The sequence below is a fragment of the Paroedura picta genome, chromosome 1, assembly GCF_049243985.1.
Source record: "Paroedura picta isolate Pp20150507F chromosome 1, Ppicta_v3.0, whole genome shotgun sequence".
Taxonomy (NCBI): domain Eukaryota; kingdom Metazoa; phylum Chordata; class Lepidosauria; order Squamata; family Gekkonidae; genus Paroedura; species Paroedura picta.
In genome coordinates, this window is record NC_135369.1 from 61,629,456 (window position 1) to 61,645,351 (window position 15,896).

The 15,896-nt window shown below is 42.6% G+C and overlaps 1 protein-coding gene across 4 annotated transcripts in view; it reads left to right on the plus strand.

Moving 5' to 3' along the window:
• The window catches only part of DNAH14 (dynein axonemal heavy chain 14), a 291,965-nt gene that overhangs the window by 8,649 nt on the left and 267,420 nt on the right, over window positions 1-15,896 (plus strand). For all 4 annotated transcript variants that reach the window (XM_077340659.1, XM_077340670.1, XM_077340680.1 and 1 more), the window contains exons 3-7: window positions 1,073-1,237; window positions 6,864-6,976; window positions 10,124-10,186; window positions 12,082-12,220; window positions 13,034-13,165. In XM_077340659.1, coding sequence (XP_077196774.1) covers window positions 1,073-1,237; window positions 6,864-6,976; window positions 10,124-10,186; window positions 12,082-12,220; window positions 13,034-13,165 — 612 coding nt within the window. The remainder of the gene's footprint in view (window positions 1-1,072; window positions 1,238-6,863; window positions 6,977-10,123; window positions 10,187-12,081; window positions 12,221-13,033; window positions 13,166-15,896) is intronic.

Consider the following 15,896-nt stretch of genomic DNA (forward strand, 5'->3'; position numbering starts at 1 on the left):
CTAGTCCAAGAACCCCAGGCTAAGAACCCCAGGCCAAGAGCCCTTTGTCTCTTGCCCTTCGGCTTGCGCCTCTGGCAAGGAGCAGCCCTTTTTAATCCTCCCAGCAATCACCCAGCAATCACCTCACTCAGCACCACAATAGCCTCACCTGGTCAGCAGGAGCAGCGGCACTCCCCAACAGCTTTCTCCTCGTGCTCTCAGTTGTCTGAGCCTGCTCTCAGTTGTCTGATGTTATGTGGTGTTATAAGTTGTTACTTGGTTGTTATGATGTTGTATTGAAACTGTATGTTATAGAGTAAATTATTATAATTTTCCATGTAAAATTTCATAATGTTCCATGTAAACTGCCCAGAGCTGTAAAGAATGGGCGGTATAAAAATCCAAATAAATAAATAATTCAAAAGAAATTCTCTCTAAACATCCGGAAGAAGTTCCTGATAGTTAGAAAGATTTTTCAGTGGAACAGGCTTCCTTGGGAGGTGGTGGGTTTCTATGTTTGGAAATTTTTAAACAGAAGCTAGATAGCCATCTGACGGAGAGGCTGATTCTGTGAAGGTTCAGTGGGTGGCAGGTTACAGTGGATAAGCAATAGGGTTGTGAGTGTCCTGCATAGTGCAGAGGGTTGGACTAGATGACCCAGGAGGTCCCTTCCAACTCTGTTACTCTATGATTCTATATGACATTTATAGCTGAAATTTGGTGGCTTGATTGGGAGGTTGGTTTTGCCAGGTTGCTGGGAAGGGTGTGAGGGGATTTTTAATTTTTTTCTCATTTTTATTGTTTCAATGTAATCTTATGTGGGCAAACAGGTCTAGGAGCAGAAGCATAAAAGTTTAATAAATATGCAAATAATAATAAATAGAATAAATATTACTTCAAAATGTACACTACATGCTATATATTTCTCATTTTGTAATACATGTATTTAAAATTAAAAGTGTTATGTGTGCTTGCCAAAATGAGTAATGAATTTCTTGAATAATTTTAAATTTTACACACAATCTATATCTTTATTATATGTTATATATGTTATACAGTATATATATATAGTATGTTATATGTTATTCCTCAGAAACTACCAGTCCATCGAGATGATGGAGAGTATATATATTGTCTCATAAGAAGCAGGGAGGATCCTAAAGCACCAAATAATCCATATGACCTTCAAGTAGTATCTGCAAATGTAGCCAGAAAGAGTAAAGAATACTGGACTGTTACAGCTTCATTTGTGTCCAAGGTAATGTCGTTTTTTAAAAAAATAATTTTTATTATAATTAATAAATAACAGACAATCAACAGAAATGGCCCACCAAAAACAAAATTAACCGCAGCACAACTCTGTAGCTTCATAAACCATTTGAATCCTGTAAACAATGTCCATTTCATCTATTACAATTCAACTGTTCATCATAATTTCAAGTCACACATTACAACACTAGTTCACATACCTTATAGTCTGAAAATTTCCTTAAGTAATTTGCCAAATCCAGCCATATTATATTGAAATCCTCAATCTTTTTCTCCCCTTAAATTACTTTAATGTTATTTAACTTTTCCAACATCATAAACTGCCTAATTTTCTTTCGCCAATTATCTAATGAGATATTATCTGTGTTTTTCCAAGGTAATGTAGTTAACCTCTTTGCAACTTGGAACTGATCTCTCTCTATGTTTAGATGTTTTCAGGTTGTGAACATGGAACATATAAACCAGACTTTTTAGTTGAAGAATCTGAATTTGATGGCTTACTAAAGCATTGTTTCACTAAAGCTTTTGACAAGGTTCCCCATGATGCTCTTAGGGGAAATTGGATAACTACAGACTCAATTTTCAGATGGTTAGGTGGATAGGGAACTGGTTATAAAACTGCATCCAAAGAATTGTTGTCAATGCTATTTCATCAGATTAGGAGTTCAGCAGTGGGGTGCCACAGGGCTTGGTATTGGGCCTAATACTTTTCAACATTTTTATCAGAGATCTGGATGATGTTGGAGGGACTCCACATTAAATTTGCAGATGACACCAAATTGAGAGGACTGGCGAGCACCCCAAAATACAGAGTTCAACAAAATCTGAACATGCTGGAAAAGTGGGCCAATGAGAACAAGATACAGTTCAATTAGGAGAAGTGCAGAGTTGTACATCTGGGTCACAAAATGAGAAGCATGCATACTGGATGGGAGACACTGTTTTGGTTAGCGGGTATTTGTTGGACTTTGTCTCCTAGCAAGAATCAGCCACAGACTGTCAATCAAAGGGTTAAACTGTTAGTTTACAGTTGTTGCTAGTTGGGACAGTCAGAGTGGGTCAAATGGTCAGTTTAGATATGCAGATTTGTTTTCGGAGGCCATTGCCTGACTCAGGCTTGTCACATCCACAAGTTTAGCAGGAAGAGAAGCTTTCTACTTCCTCTCTTGTTTGAGAAGAGCTCTGCTTTAGGCAGAGAGTTAGATCCATCTTGAATCTTCACCATGTAACAGCTAAGGTGTAGAGCTCCTGAATGAGCTATAGGAAGCTATGCATTTTCTTGTTTTGTCTTCCAGTTTCCCCTATCCTGTTTAGCTAGTAAAATTGTCTTTTTTTATACAGCATACCTGTATAAAAAGAGCCTCTTGTGGCGCAGAGTGGTAAGGCAGCAGCCATGCAGTCTTAAAGCTCTGCCCATGAGGCTGGAAGTTCAATCCCAGCAGCTGGCTCAAGGTTGACTCAGCCTTCCGAGGTCGGTAAAATGAGTACCCAGGTTGCTGGGGGTAAACAGTAATGACTGGGGAAGGCACTGGCAAACCACCCCATATTGTCTGCCATGAAAACGCTAGAGGACGTCACCCCAAGGGTCAGACATGACCCAGTGCTTGCACAGGGGATACCTTTACCTTTACCTGCCTTGTCTGGCCTCATCATCTTTAAACTGCCCGTGGCGCCGCAGGTGCCACGGACTAAATAAAAGGCTAAGGGGTTCTAGGGCAGGATGTGTCCGTGATGAGGAAGGGTCCGAATTGGACCCTTCCTCTGGACAGACAATCGGAGGGTCCCTCCGATTCCCAGCCTCAGCAAATGCGAGCCGCGCACAGCTCCCTTCGCACTTGCTCCCTTCGCACTTGCTCCCTTTGCTGGTGGCCTGGCGCGTCAGAGGCGCTTTGCGCCTCCGACACGTCAGGCTGACCGCAAGGGAGTCGGGGGCTCCCTGCCTGCCGGCCTGACGCAGCCTGGCGCGCTTCGGTGAGTGATCCTCTCCGCCCGCAAAGCGCCTCCTGATCCGCCCGCCCCCCTCTGCGCTCCAAAACAGCCGTCCGCCTGCCGCCAGTACCTGCAAGCCTTGCAAGGCCGCAGGTCGCCGCTGCTGCTACCAACACATCGCTCCCCGGCCCAGCCAACCAGCAGCGGCCGGCGGGGGATGCTTCGGGACCGCCGCCGGCACTGACGCAACCCACCACGGAGCGCCAGCCGCCCAGCTCCCATGACGCCGGCTGAGGCTCCTCCCGTCTGCCGCGCACGCGCAGGACGCCCCGCCGCCGCCCATCACTACTCGCCAACCAGCCCAGCCCACCAGCAGCGGCTGGTAGAGGAAGCTTCGGGGTACCCGGCGGCGCTGGTGCCGGCAGCGCACTCCACCACGCGGCCCAAGCTGCCCACCTCCAGCGCCGCCACATGCAGCCGCTCACGCCTGCCACCCAAGCGCCGCCCACGCTGCCACCCACTGGACACAGCCTGAGTGCCCAGCCAGCTTCCCAGCCGCAGCCCGTCCACTTCCTCCTGCCCTCCAGCTTGCCCGCCGCTCGCCCCCCAGGACACCAGGTAGGCCGCGAGGTCCCACCCCTCCCGGATGACCCCGGACTTCCAAAGCCCCGCCGCACAGCCCTGACGCCCTCATCGCGCGCCCTTGCTAGCGCCCGCTGCATTTTGCCTGCAGCGGGCTTATTTTCTAGTTTATACAATAACTCTGCTATTTTTTATTACATTAACCCCTCTAGTACTTTTTACCAACAGTATGTGAGCAAGATTTTGGGTTACTTGTAAACTGTAAGCCAGTGGGAGCACCCACCACCCTGAGAGCTCTTGCCATGTAAGGCAGAGAACTGGCAAGAGCCCCACCATCCCCCAGCTCTTGCTTCGGAGTTGGCAGCAGGCCAACCTTTAGAGCAGTGGTCCCCAACCCTCGGTTCGGGGACCAGTCCTGGTCCGTGGATCAGTCGGTACCCAGCTGCAGCACTTCCTTGTCCTCCTCCCCGGCTGTTGCCTTGGGAGCTGCCTTGCCACTCTGCCGCCGGCTCACCTTTGGTGCTCTCCAGCAGCCGCCATGGCTGGAGCTCCCCCTCAGCATGGCACTGCGCAGCTGTTGTTGGCAGCGCCCCTCAGCAGGCAACAGGAAGTCAGGTGCACCGGCGGCAAAGCAAATGGAGCATGTGCTTAGCACACAGGAAACACAATTTAAGCTTAAGTGAAGATTTTTAGAGGAATTTTACTATGCATTTTTTATAACGTGCCCATCAATTATACAATTTTATATATTTTAAATTTTGTACTGCCTCCCTGATTTTGCAATTTTCTACTCTGAAATGTTTTTTCTTGCTATCTGTTTTATCTGGCCGCAGTGCTGTATTAAAATAAATTTGAATTTGAAGCAAGTGGAGCAGGGTCTCAGGCAGCAGTGACATCCCTCGGCAAAAGACTCCCCCCCCTCAGTAAAATTGTCAAGCATTGACCGGTCCCCGGTGATAAAAATGTTGGGGACCACTGCTTTAGAGGGATATCCGGGGGTAGCTGGCAAATTGTACTTATGTTGAAATTAAAAAATATGTATTACAATAACATTTTTGCATTCTATGCATTCTATGAAACTTTTTGTTGCTCCATATAGACCAAATTTTTAATCAAGAACCCCCCAGTCAATGGTGTCCCGCTTTACCAATGTTAAAATCTGGTCACTTTACTGTAGGTGTATGGAGGCCCTGTATGGAGGCCAGCTAGAACGACAGGTGGTTGTTTCAGAGGCCACTGGCACTCCCTTGCTGCCAGGAATGGCGGGACCCTGTGGCAGAGGCTGCCGCCATTTACTGCCTGCGGTGGTGAAGAGGCACATGAGGTGCGGTGGAGCAGGCAGGGAAGAGTGTCTGCTTGGCCCTCACTGGAGACTTGACACTTCAAAAACAGCCTTATAATTGAATATGATTATCTAATCCAAGGTGTATGATCTTCCAGCTGGGTGTTGGGTTGTCAGCTGAGAGATAATGAAGGGGAACTGACAAATTCCAAGCTGGTGGAATGAGCTCCCGGAGGAGCTGCGGGTCCTGCGGCAGCTTTTCCTCAGGGCCTGCAAAATGGAGCTCTTCCACCAGGTCTACGGTTGAGGCCGGACAACCAGGCAGATCGTGGCCCCTTTTATAGAAATGCCGGTGGCGAATTCCATCTGCGCCCTCTTCCTCCTTCCCCCCCTCTGAGACAATACTGGGGATATTGTTACAGTTGGGGTGAGTTGCCCATGTGTCTTATGGGTTTTTATGAATGTAATTTGGTTTTACATCTTTTAAAGGGGATTTTATTGGGGCTTTTATTCAGATGATTGTTACCTGCCGCAAGCTTTTGGGGAGCGGCAGGTAATAAATTGAAAAGAAAAGTCCAAGAAACTCTTGGTAGTGTAGCTTTTCCAGGATGCTTGCCTATTAGAATGAATGTCAGAGATCTTACAGGCTTCATGCCCCACACGTGGATTCAAGGAACTAAAGTGTTCTGGAAGAACTATTATTCCTGATATCTGACATACTGCTGTTCTAGATGGTAGAGAGAGGGGATAGATCTCCTTGCTGCTGTGATTACTGCCAGGTAATTTGGGAAGGAACAAGGTATGTCAGGGTTCAGAAGCTCATGAGAGATTGGAGGGCCCACAGGTGACTGTGGGAGGTGTTTGGATCATATTATGCTTCCACTGAAATTGAAAGTGCATTAGAATTAAAACTAGCCTTGGAAGATGGAATTGTTTTCTGATTCTTTGGTAAAACAGCCAGGTTCACAGACTTAAGCTTTAAATCAAGCTGGGCAGAGGATTTACACATCACTAGATAAAATTCTTATGTTCAGTTTTCTTACTGCTTTTCCTTAAGCAGATGCAGCATTCAAAGTTACTTGTTCATATATATTTTCTTGATAATTTGCCAGCACAATTCAAAGGTAGGAAGAAAGATATGCAGTCTAAAATATGCAGAATAGTTTCATTTGGTCATTCCCGGCTCCAGGGAAGCATGCGTGGCCTTGACCAGGGCCAGGGCCTTTTCGGTCCTGGCTCCTACCTGGTGAAATGAGCTCTCCGAGGACCTGCGGGCCTTGCGGGACCTTTCGGGCTTCCGCAGGGCCTGCAAGATGGAGCTCTTCCGCCAGGTCTATGGTTGAGGCCAGCATGCTAAGGGAGATCTGGACCCCCCCCCCCCTCGATCACTCTACTGGTGATTGCAGATCTCTCCCATGTTCACCCCCCAGAGGTGTTATCTTTAAAGGGGGATTTTAGTTGTTTTACACCGACGTTTTACATATATCTTGAATTGTATAGGAGATTCTGGATTGTAATTTTTAGGGGAATTTTATCCAGGGTTTTTTATCTATTGTAACCCACCACGAGTCTTGTGGGAGTTGGCGGGCTAAAAATCAAATAAACAATTTTTTTTTCTGTGCAGCTACTGTTCAAGTCCTTCAGTAAACCCTACTCAAATTAATATGTCTTACAGAGGTAGAAGTCTTGACAGATCATACTATGTTAGAGCATTCATCCATGCAGTACAAAATTGTGATTTAAAGTCAAGTGTTTTTTAATTATGAAAAGTAATTCTACAAAATATCAAATATATTAACCTGAAGTCTTGCTTTTTTTCTAGTTTACCTCAGTGCATGAAACAGAGGAAATTGAAATAACACCCATAATCGAATGGTTATATGAAAGGCAACTTTATTATGCATTATGCAGATTCAGTATCTATATTAATTTCAGGTTAGCAGCTATATTGCATTTTTAATATTTATATCATTAGAAATGTAATCTGTTATCTTTAATCCACTCCTGCGGAGCGGATTAAATAAAAGGCTAAGGGCTGTTGGGGAGGAGTTACGGCGGGCCCTGTCCGGGATAAAAACTTGGGCCAAGTGGCCAATTGGGGCCACTTGGCCCATCTCCCGAAGGCCGCGCCGTAGACTCTCCAGTCCTCTCAAGCCGCCATCCTTGCCAGATGGCTGCCAGGGAGGAGCCTCCCCCCATGCCGCTGGACTCGGGGAACATCAATTCCCCTCCACCCACCGACTGCCCTTTTAAAAAAAAAACATACCTTATTGCACTTTATGCTGCAAGCACAGTTCTTCCCACTCAAGTGGTCAACAGTAAGGGAATATTTTCTTAGTGGAGACCATGAGACCAATAGGAGATTGGAGAATGGGATATCCCCTCCCAGTAAGTCCTTGCTCGTTCTCTGCTTGTTCTCCACTTTTTCCCTATATATAGAATTAAGCCTGTTCCCTACATAAAGCACCTTATGAATAACCAAATATCTAATACTGCTAGTGTGGTATAGTGGTTATGAGTGGCAGACTCTAATCTGGATAACTTCTCCACATGAAATCTGCTGGGTGACCTTGGGCCAGTCACAGTTCTCTCAGAACACTCTCAGCCTGTCCACAGCACACAGTGCCTGTTGTGGGGAGAGGAAGAGAAGCCGCGTTGAGACTCCTTAGGGTAGACAAAAGTGAGGTATAAAAGCCAACTCTTGTTCTTCTTCTAGTAGGCATCTGTCACTGGGCACGTTTGGTTGCATATCAGAAGCAGAGGAAAAATAACCAGAAGGGGGATTTTGATAGCTGATTTTCAGGAAGGTATTGATTACTTGACCTTAGGCCAGTCATGTTTGGGGTAATATGAGTGATGTATATGAGATGGGGATCAGTTGGTGTTCAATATGTATGTAATCCTGGTGATTCTGTAGATGAGTTAGATTTGATGCATATAGGAAAGAGACTGAATATCGTAGTTGGTAGGGAAATTAAGTCTTCTTGTTGCGGAAGAACTAATTTTACATTTACTGCCTCTGCCCATTCAAAAACCAATTGAATTGCTAGTATTCAAAGCTGAATGAATGAGATATAAGAAATACCTTATAATTCTAAGTACTCTCTAGAAACTCCCAGAATTTTTGAAGAGACTAGTAAACCACAAGACAAGCAAGAAAATGAGCAAGGCACAGTGACTAGGTTGATTATATGACCATCATTACACAGTCATTATGTAATGATGGTCATATAATCATCATTATGCATAATTATGCAACTGTTCACCCAAGCTTGCTGCTGCTATCTTACAAAGTATTTTTGTTATGGCTTTAATGTTTGTGTATAGACTTCTTTTACTAACATTATTACTGAGAGATTTCAAGATTCCTTAGATGTTTGATACAGAAAAGCAGGAAAGAAATTATGCCAATAAGATGAACGTTGTTAGAAAACATTAATGCATAATTCTCTGGGTTATTGGCTTTAGGGACTGAGACAGTTGTGGCTTTAACTCTTTTCAAGTTACCATTGCTTCAGTGATAGAGTAGATGTTATCTATACTTTTTCCAGTTTCCTGGCATTAAACTTAATGAAATATTTTGAGATATATCCAGGAAGATAGTTATTCCCTTCCTTAATTTAGAATTACATGTGTGCACACAGAGTTGCAGTTTAAAGGGAGATATTCGTGTTTCAATCTGATTTTTTTGTTATTTCTGAGTTGGATGTATATGATTTAAATACCAGTCCAGTTAGCAGTTTTGTCAGTTTCACCCTTGATAAGACAGAGCATTGGTTCTGGGAAAGATCTGCCTGATCAGAGTTTAATTGCGATACACCTGAAATCTTCCTGGTTCATATTAATTTATAGCATCTCAGATTGAGTCAAAGGGAACTCAATCCCTCAATGAAGTCTTGAGCTGATTGGAAGAAGTGTATAAGAACAGAATGATTTAAAAGTGATCACACTGGAAGCATGCTGGGCCCATAACCCCTGTTAGCGGAGTAAATAAGGTAGTAAGATTGCACACCCTGATTTAAGAATAGGTAAAAGTTTATTAAGGAATTATTATACTTGATAGTGCAGAGGTGAGACAGAGACAGGAGCTGACTACATGCCTAAGAGGTAGACTGGAACTGTGGCTTCCAAGAAGAAGCAGGAAATTGCCCCTAATAGTGGCAATCTGGAGACAAAGAATGACACTTAACAGGAGAAAGTCACTATCCTAGTGCTGCTCCCTGCAGGGTCGTCTTCTTTGTACACCAGACATTGGCAATTCCAACATTTAGAACATCTGAGGCTTTGTTTGTATTGCATAGTGTAACAGATACAGGAAATAGAGTATCTAAAGCCCCTGTAGGAAACCAGATCAGGCTTTGTATCAAATAAACCTATGACTCTCAAGGGCTGAGACAGCCTGCCCATTTTACCAGAGCAGCAGCTACTCTGTCTACATTTAGGGCTAGAGCTTCTATAGAAGAAATTTGTAGGGCTGCCACATTGTCCTCTTCATCTATATTTATTAGACATTATAAAATTGATGAGCAGCAATCTGGGATACCATCTTCGGAAGGTGAGTACTGCAACAGGTTTTGGATAAACACAGGACTGTAATTGAATCTGTGTCTGCCCTGTATTATGTTTTGCTATATAACCAGTCTCGGAGGACTTTCCTCACTGAAGGATGAAACATTGACTTACCTGAAGGTATCTTTCAGGTCTGCAGCAAGAAATTTTTTGTAAAGTTAATACAATGACTACCAAGTGATTTCTGTTTTTTCTTGCTCTCCAAAACACTAGATACAACCAGTATCATTTCAGATCTGTGTGCATGTAGGAGAATTATCTGTTCTATAGTTGTGTTGGTCTGAAGCAGCAGAGCAGAATAAAATTTGAGTCCAGTGGCAGCTTTAAGACCAACAACCCTCCCCGCACTAACTTGGCAGTAGGCACCACAGAACTATAATCAGAATGTCAGAATGTTATACCATATTAACTGAAAATATCCTAATTTTTGTTGTTTGTTGAGAATTGTAATTGAATAATCAATGATTGCATAATCTTCCATCTCTCTAACTGTGTGGGGGAATTTTTTCCCAGAAAGAAGAAATACTTCAATCAATGGAAAACCAATGTTAAGAGATCAAAAATGCTGAAGAGCAAGTAAGTGCAAGGTTAAATGATATGGTTGGGAATCTAATGGGCTACTTAGGTGAGCAAAATCCCTTTTGTTTGCACTTCAGGGAACAGTCCTTATTTTCCATTGATTCCCTTCTCTATTCTTAGCCCTGCTTATTATATCGTCTTTCTCAGCCAGCTTTAAACCTACAGTTAATGGTGAGTGTATTTGAAAGGAGAGAAAAGCCCAGTTGTATGAATAGAATTAAATCACAAAAAGAAAGTCAAGTATGCAGATTATCAGTTATACTTTACCAGGAATCTTGTCCGATTCCTTAAGCTGCACAAAATGAAAAGTATCCCATCAAGTCTGGGCAAGACAAGTATCTGTGGAACCAGGCAAGACTCCATTTAAGTCAATGGCATTTTTTAAAAGGCTAGTCCTCAGTCTGGTGATAGTAGGATGAGATAAATTAGGGACCACAATTGTATTGTCGTCAGTTTTGTGAAATGTAATAGTTCACAAAAATAATCATGTATAGTCTCACCTATTTATCTGCCATTTTATATTTTAAATTTTTATCTCCACCTCTTCATGAGGGAAAAAGCAACAATTTGGTAAAAGCAAATATTCAAAGGTCCATTCCGCACAAGTTTAATGTAGCAGGAGTGTGGCAAATTGTAATCGCTACTAATATGCAGTTATGCACGACATTGTACACAATCTGCCACGCTCCTGAAACAGTCCCGCAAAAAGCGCTTTGTTGTAGCGCTTCCAGGGAAATCCCAAAAAGTGGATTCACCCTCTGGAAAACGCTACACTCTCACAAACAACCTGCAACAGTTTTGAAAAAATTCTGTGCGTTACCATTGTTGCGGTTTCAGCAAAGTCCCTCCCCCTGGCTCTCTCCTCTGAACTTCCGGCGAAGCGATCGCCATTTTTTTTTTCTCAGAGCGAGCGGAGAGCAAAGAACTGGCGAGCCTTCATTCACCCAGCGAGGCTTCTCCGGCTGCAATCCCTCCACAGAGCTGCTTTAAAGCTCAGCTCAAGTCACCAAGCACAACACAGCCCCGTTTGCAAGTTCCCTTTATTTTTGGCCGAAAATCGCGTCCGTGCACGGGGGGAGGGGATTTTTTTTCACTCGGGGGAGCGTGGCAACGACGAATCGGCAGCTCACAGGCCAGCTGCCAACTAGATGGGTCTCTACGTTAGGAGGAAGCAAGGAATCAAGGAATCAAGGCATATTCGTTGCAACGTGTGTTTTTCTTTTTTTAAAAAACATGTTCTTAAAGGCAAAGGGGCTTTTCCGGAGCATGGTAACAACCGCCCATTGGCTGCTCGTTTGATTAACGGCCAGGGGCGAGACAAAGCACGGCAAAAATCGCTTCCTTTCTAGCGATTTTTGCTGAGACCGGAAACCTGTGGGAAACGATTGAAACGCAACTGGATTCCACTACAAAGGCAGGTATGCGTTACGCCGAATTCCACTATTTAAAATTCTGGTTTTCTTTCCGAAAGCTATTTGCCACATTGAACCTTGTGCGGAATGGGCCAAAGAGTTCAGTAGATTATACCCCATACACGTTAGGTTCCCTCCTCAAAGAATTCTTAAGCATAGGAGTGCTTTGAATGTATCATGTTGTGTGGCAAACTGTAAAAGTTATTCAGGCATGTACAACAAAAACATGTCCATAGGGGCACCCTCAGCAACTCTCCATGTGAAATCTTTAGAATGTGCTTTTAAATTCCTACAGTTTAAAAGCCAATTTAGCATTCTTAGAAGCCATCTCATTGCAGAGGAAATGAACAAAACTCAGGTCATGTGTTTCAAGTACTGAGATAGTACCATATTCTTGAGATGTGATATATGTGGTACTGAAATTAGTGGGACTTCTGTTCATTACACTCATTGTACACAAACTGCTTTTTTTGTTTCCAGAATTGTGATGTATGAGCAGCTCTTTTTTGCTGATGAGGCATTTCAAAGCTGTTTGCTTTATATCCAAGGATTATGCAATGATGCAGTTAGCACAAAGACTTCTACATCTCTTGAAGTCAAAGCTATTCAATTGATAAAGGTGAGGGTTTTTTTTAAGGGGTAGGGGGAAAATCTCAGTCTTTAACTATAAACTTTACTAATGTTGATATAGGTATTACTATAGTATTATTATGAAGCCAGAAATGACTAAAAATGTAATATGCTGTTTGCATATCTTAACGTACAATTTGCTAAACCAGTGCCCCCCAACCACATGAAGCCTCTGAACATTTCTCAAAGTTAGAGAAAGGATGGTAGTTGCCAGTATTTCTGTTGCTGCTATTTATTATGTTTTTTTTTAATAAAATATCATTTTAAGTTGCCTTGAATGCCAAATTTGAGTTCAGAATATGAATATTTTTGATAAATACATGTATTATCATACTCTTAATGTTGTGTGGTTAAGTATACTACACTATTATATAGTTAAACCTTGTTAGAAAAGCATACAATTGAACAGAAAGCTGCAAATAGTGGAAATGCAGAGGAAACATGTTAGTATGTCAATTTCTTTTGTATCAAGATTAGAACCTATTTAGTTACATACCATTTTATAGCAAGGCATACTAGGGAGATTACACATTAAAATATGCAAAGGCAAAGCAATAAAATAACAAAAACTGGCTCTGGCCATTGACTTTTTAGAAGATGATGGTGTGGACTCCTTCTTTGCCTTAGGACACAGAAACTGGGTACCGAGCTGTCCCAACCAAGTTCTCAGTGCATTAATATTTGGCTGCTTAGGTGAACACGGTGTTTCAAAAAGAGACAGAAATTTGTGAAATTTTTCAGGATTTTGTGTTTGTTTTGTTATCTGAAAAGAAACCATAGTATTTTCCTTTCATTTTCTTAGATAGACACAAATCACACATATACTTTGGATGAATTCTGTGAGAAACAATATCAACAAAGTAAACAAGCACTCAATCAGCTCCAGGAATTTAAAGAGAAAGTAATTAAAGCAATTTGTAGCACGTTTTTAAAGGTAATTGGCACCTTTTTACTGTTTTTTTTATTTATATATATATATATATATATATATATATATATATATATATATATATATATATATATATATATATATATATATATATATATATATATATATATATATATATATATATATATATATATATATATATATATATATATATATATATATATATATAAAATCTGGCAGATTGATCTTCCCATCTTCTGCTGTTTGAGTAAGCTTAGTTCCCAAGCTGAAGAATTTTGCCTGCTGCCTCCTTATTCTGTCAATGTGGGTTTTGAAACATTTCTACAATGTGCTTGTGATCCTAAACCAAGCCTTGGAGATGAATGTGGAACTATTGGGAAAGTTGAAAGGTTGGGGAGATCCACCTGATTGAGCTCTTTTCAGTTACTAGCCATTGGTTCCAGCTCGAGCCTCTGGGGGAGGCGGGATATAAATTAAAGGATAATAATTATAATAATAATAATAAGAAGAAGAAGAAGAAGAAGAAGAAAAAGAAGAATGGATTCCTTCATATTTTCCAATTTTCCAATTTTCATATTCCTTCATATTTTCCAATTTTCATTTCATTCAACTTTTGAAAAATGAGTTGGATTAAGTGAAGAAAGTAGATGAGGGAAGGTGACCAGATTGTCCCACTTTTGGAGGGACATCTGGGGGCACTTGGCAAACTACTTATGTTGAAATTTAAAAATATATATTACAATACTATTTTTGCATTCTATGAAAATTTTTGTTGCGCCATATAGACCAAATTTTTAATCAAGAACCCCCCCCCCCCGCCGCCCTGGTCAATGGTGTCTCGCTTTACCAATGTTAAAATCTGGTCACCTTACCCAAACAACATTTTATTAATCACTGTGGCTCCTGTGCAGGTACACACAGGACCAGGCTTATGTGGGCCAACTACAGAGAAATGTTCTTAAAGTTTTCTAGCTGTTTCAATAAGAAATGGTATGCTTCCCTCCCCCCCCTGTGATGAGCTGATATTTTCCCATGCAAACTGGCTCCTGACTGGGGGGGGGGGGAAGAGTTGTCCTCCCTCAGTCCTCTCTCTGCCACTGTGCAGAAAGGACACTTTCCAACTTGCTCTTTCAACTTACGTTAGATCACTTTTTTCTCCTTTTGTCAATAGGTCTCCATTGATGATTTGAATAGAGAAATTATTGAGGGATAAGGATTATTTGTTTCTTTTCATTCTCTGTGTCACCTGCTAATAATGGTATTGTTAAAGAAGTGCAGGGAATGTGGGTCCGACAGTGCTGCAGTTCCATTTGTAGGCCTCTACCTGGCAGGCTCCTCCACTAACACAAATGACATCACCCAGAAGAATCCTAGTACTTCCCAGATCAACATCTACTTCATAGTATTTGTTGGATGTGACTTGTCATTGTTGCGTCATCTGTTCAGACTAATTTAGGTGATTTCCAGTTATTCCAGGCAGTGGAAGCAGCATGTATAAATTACCTCATATAACCTGTACTTGAAAGGTAGATCCTTCCTTGGAATGGGACATTGGCAGCTGGTTGAGGTCCCTCAAGAAAGCAAGGCCTGCTTTATGGTTTTTGTTTGGAGGTGGCACATTGTGATGGAGTGGCCACCAGACAGTGACCAAGTCTGCCTGGAAAATATTGTTGTGGAACTGTCACCTTTGTCCAATGTTTCTTTGTGGGGTGGGAATTTGAAGGCAGGGTTGCAAACTCTTGCGACTCTACTAGGGGGAAGTGCTTCAGTCTTTGGTAAAACTGCCTCAGTCTTTGGTAAAATTCACATGCTCTTTTCTCCATTAATAAGATAAGAGTCCAGGAATGATGCATCCTTGGAATGAGAAGTAAGAGGCAGATGTCATCCATCAACTTTGTTTATTATTCTAGTTTAGCCATAAAAAGGTAGCTGCTAATTTGATAGGGGAGCTCAGTACAGATCTGGTACTAGATGGTGTACACTTATGGCCATATCTCTGCTACTGGGGAGCTAATTAGGGATTAGAGATGTCTTGCTTGGCATGTATGAATGCTGCTATATTGTAACATCAAGGGGCTTTTTGCACGGCTTCAAAATAGCACAATGGTTGCTAATTGAAAACGCTACTAATTTGCCTTAACGCACAACGTCGTAGACAATCTGCAACACTCCTGAAACCAATCAGCAAAAAGCGCTTTGTTGTAGCGCTTTTAGGGGAATCCCAAAAAGTGGATTCACCCTCTGGAAAGCGATACACTCCTGCAACCAATCTGCAACAGTAGCGAAAAAGACCTGTGCGTTCCCATTGTTGCGGTTTCTTCAAAGTCCCTCCTCCTGAGCCTGTCCTCCAAACTTCCGGCGAAGCGATCGCCATTTTTTTTTCCCCGAGCGAGTGGAGATCAACGCACCGGCGAGCCTCCGTTTAGCCAGTGAGGCTTCCCAGGCTGCAGTCCCTCCTCAGAGCTGTTTACAGTCACAAGAAGCCCGCAGAAGCCCGTTTGCTGATGTATTTTCCCTTTATTTTTCACACTGTTTCGGCTGAAAATCGCGCCCGTGAGGGGGGGGGGAGGGGGGGATTTTTTTTCCACTCCGAGGCAGCGTGGCCACGATCAAATGACAGCTCAAACAGAGGCTTCCCGGCTTCAGTCCCTCCCCTTCAGTCACTAAGCACACACATTTCACACACACATTTCACACATTCCATTCAGCCGAAAATCGGGCCCGTGAGAGGGGGGGGGGATTTTTTTTTTTCACT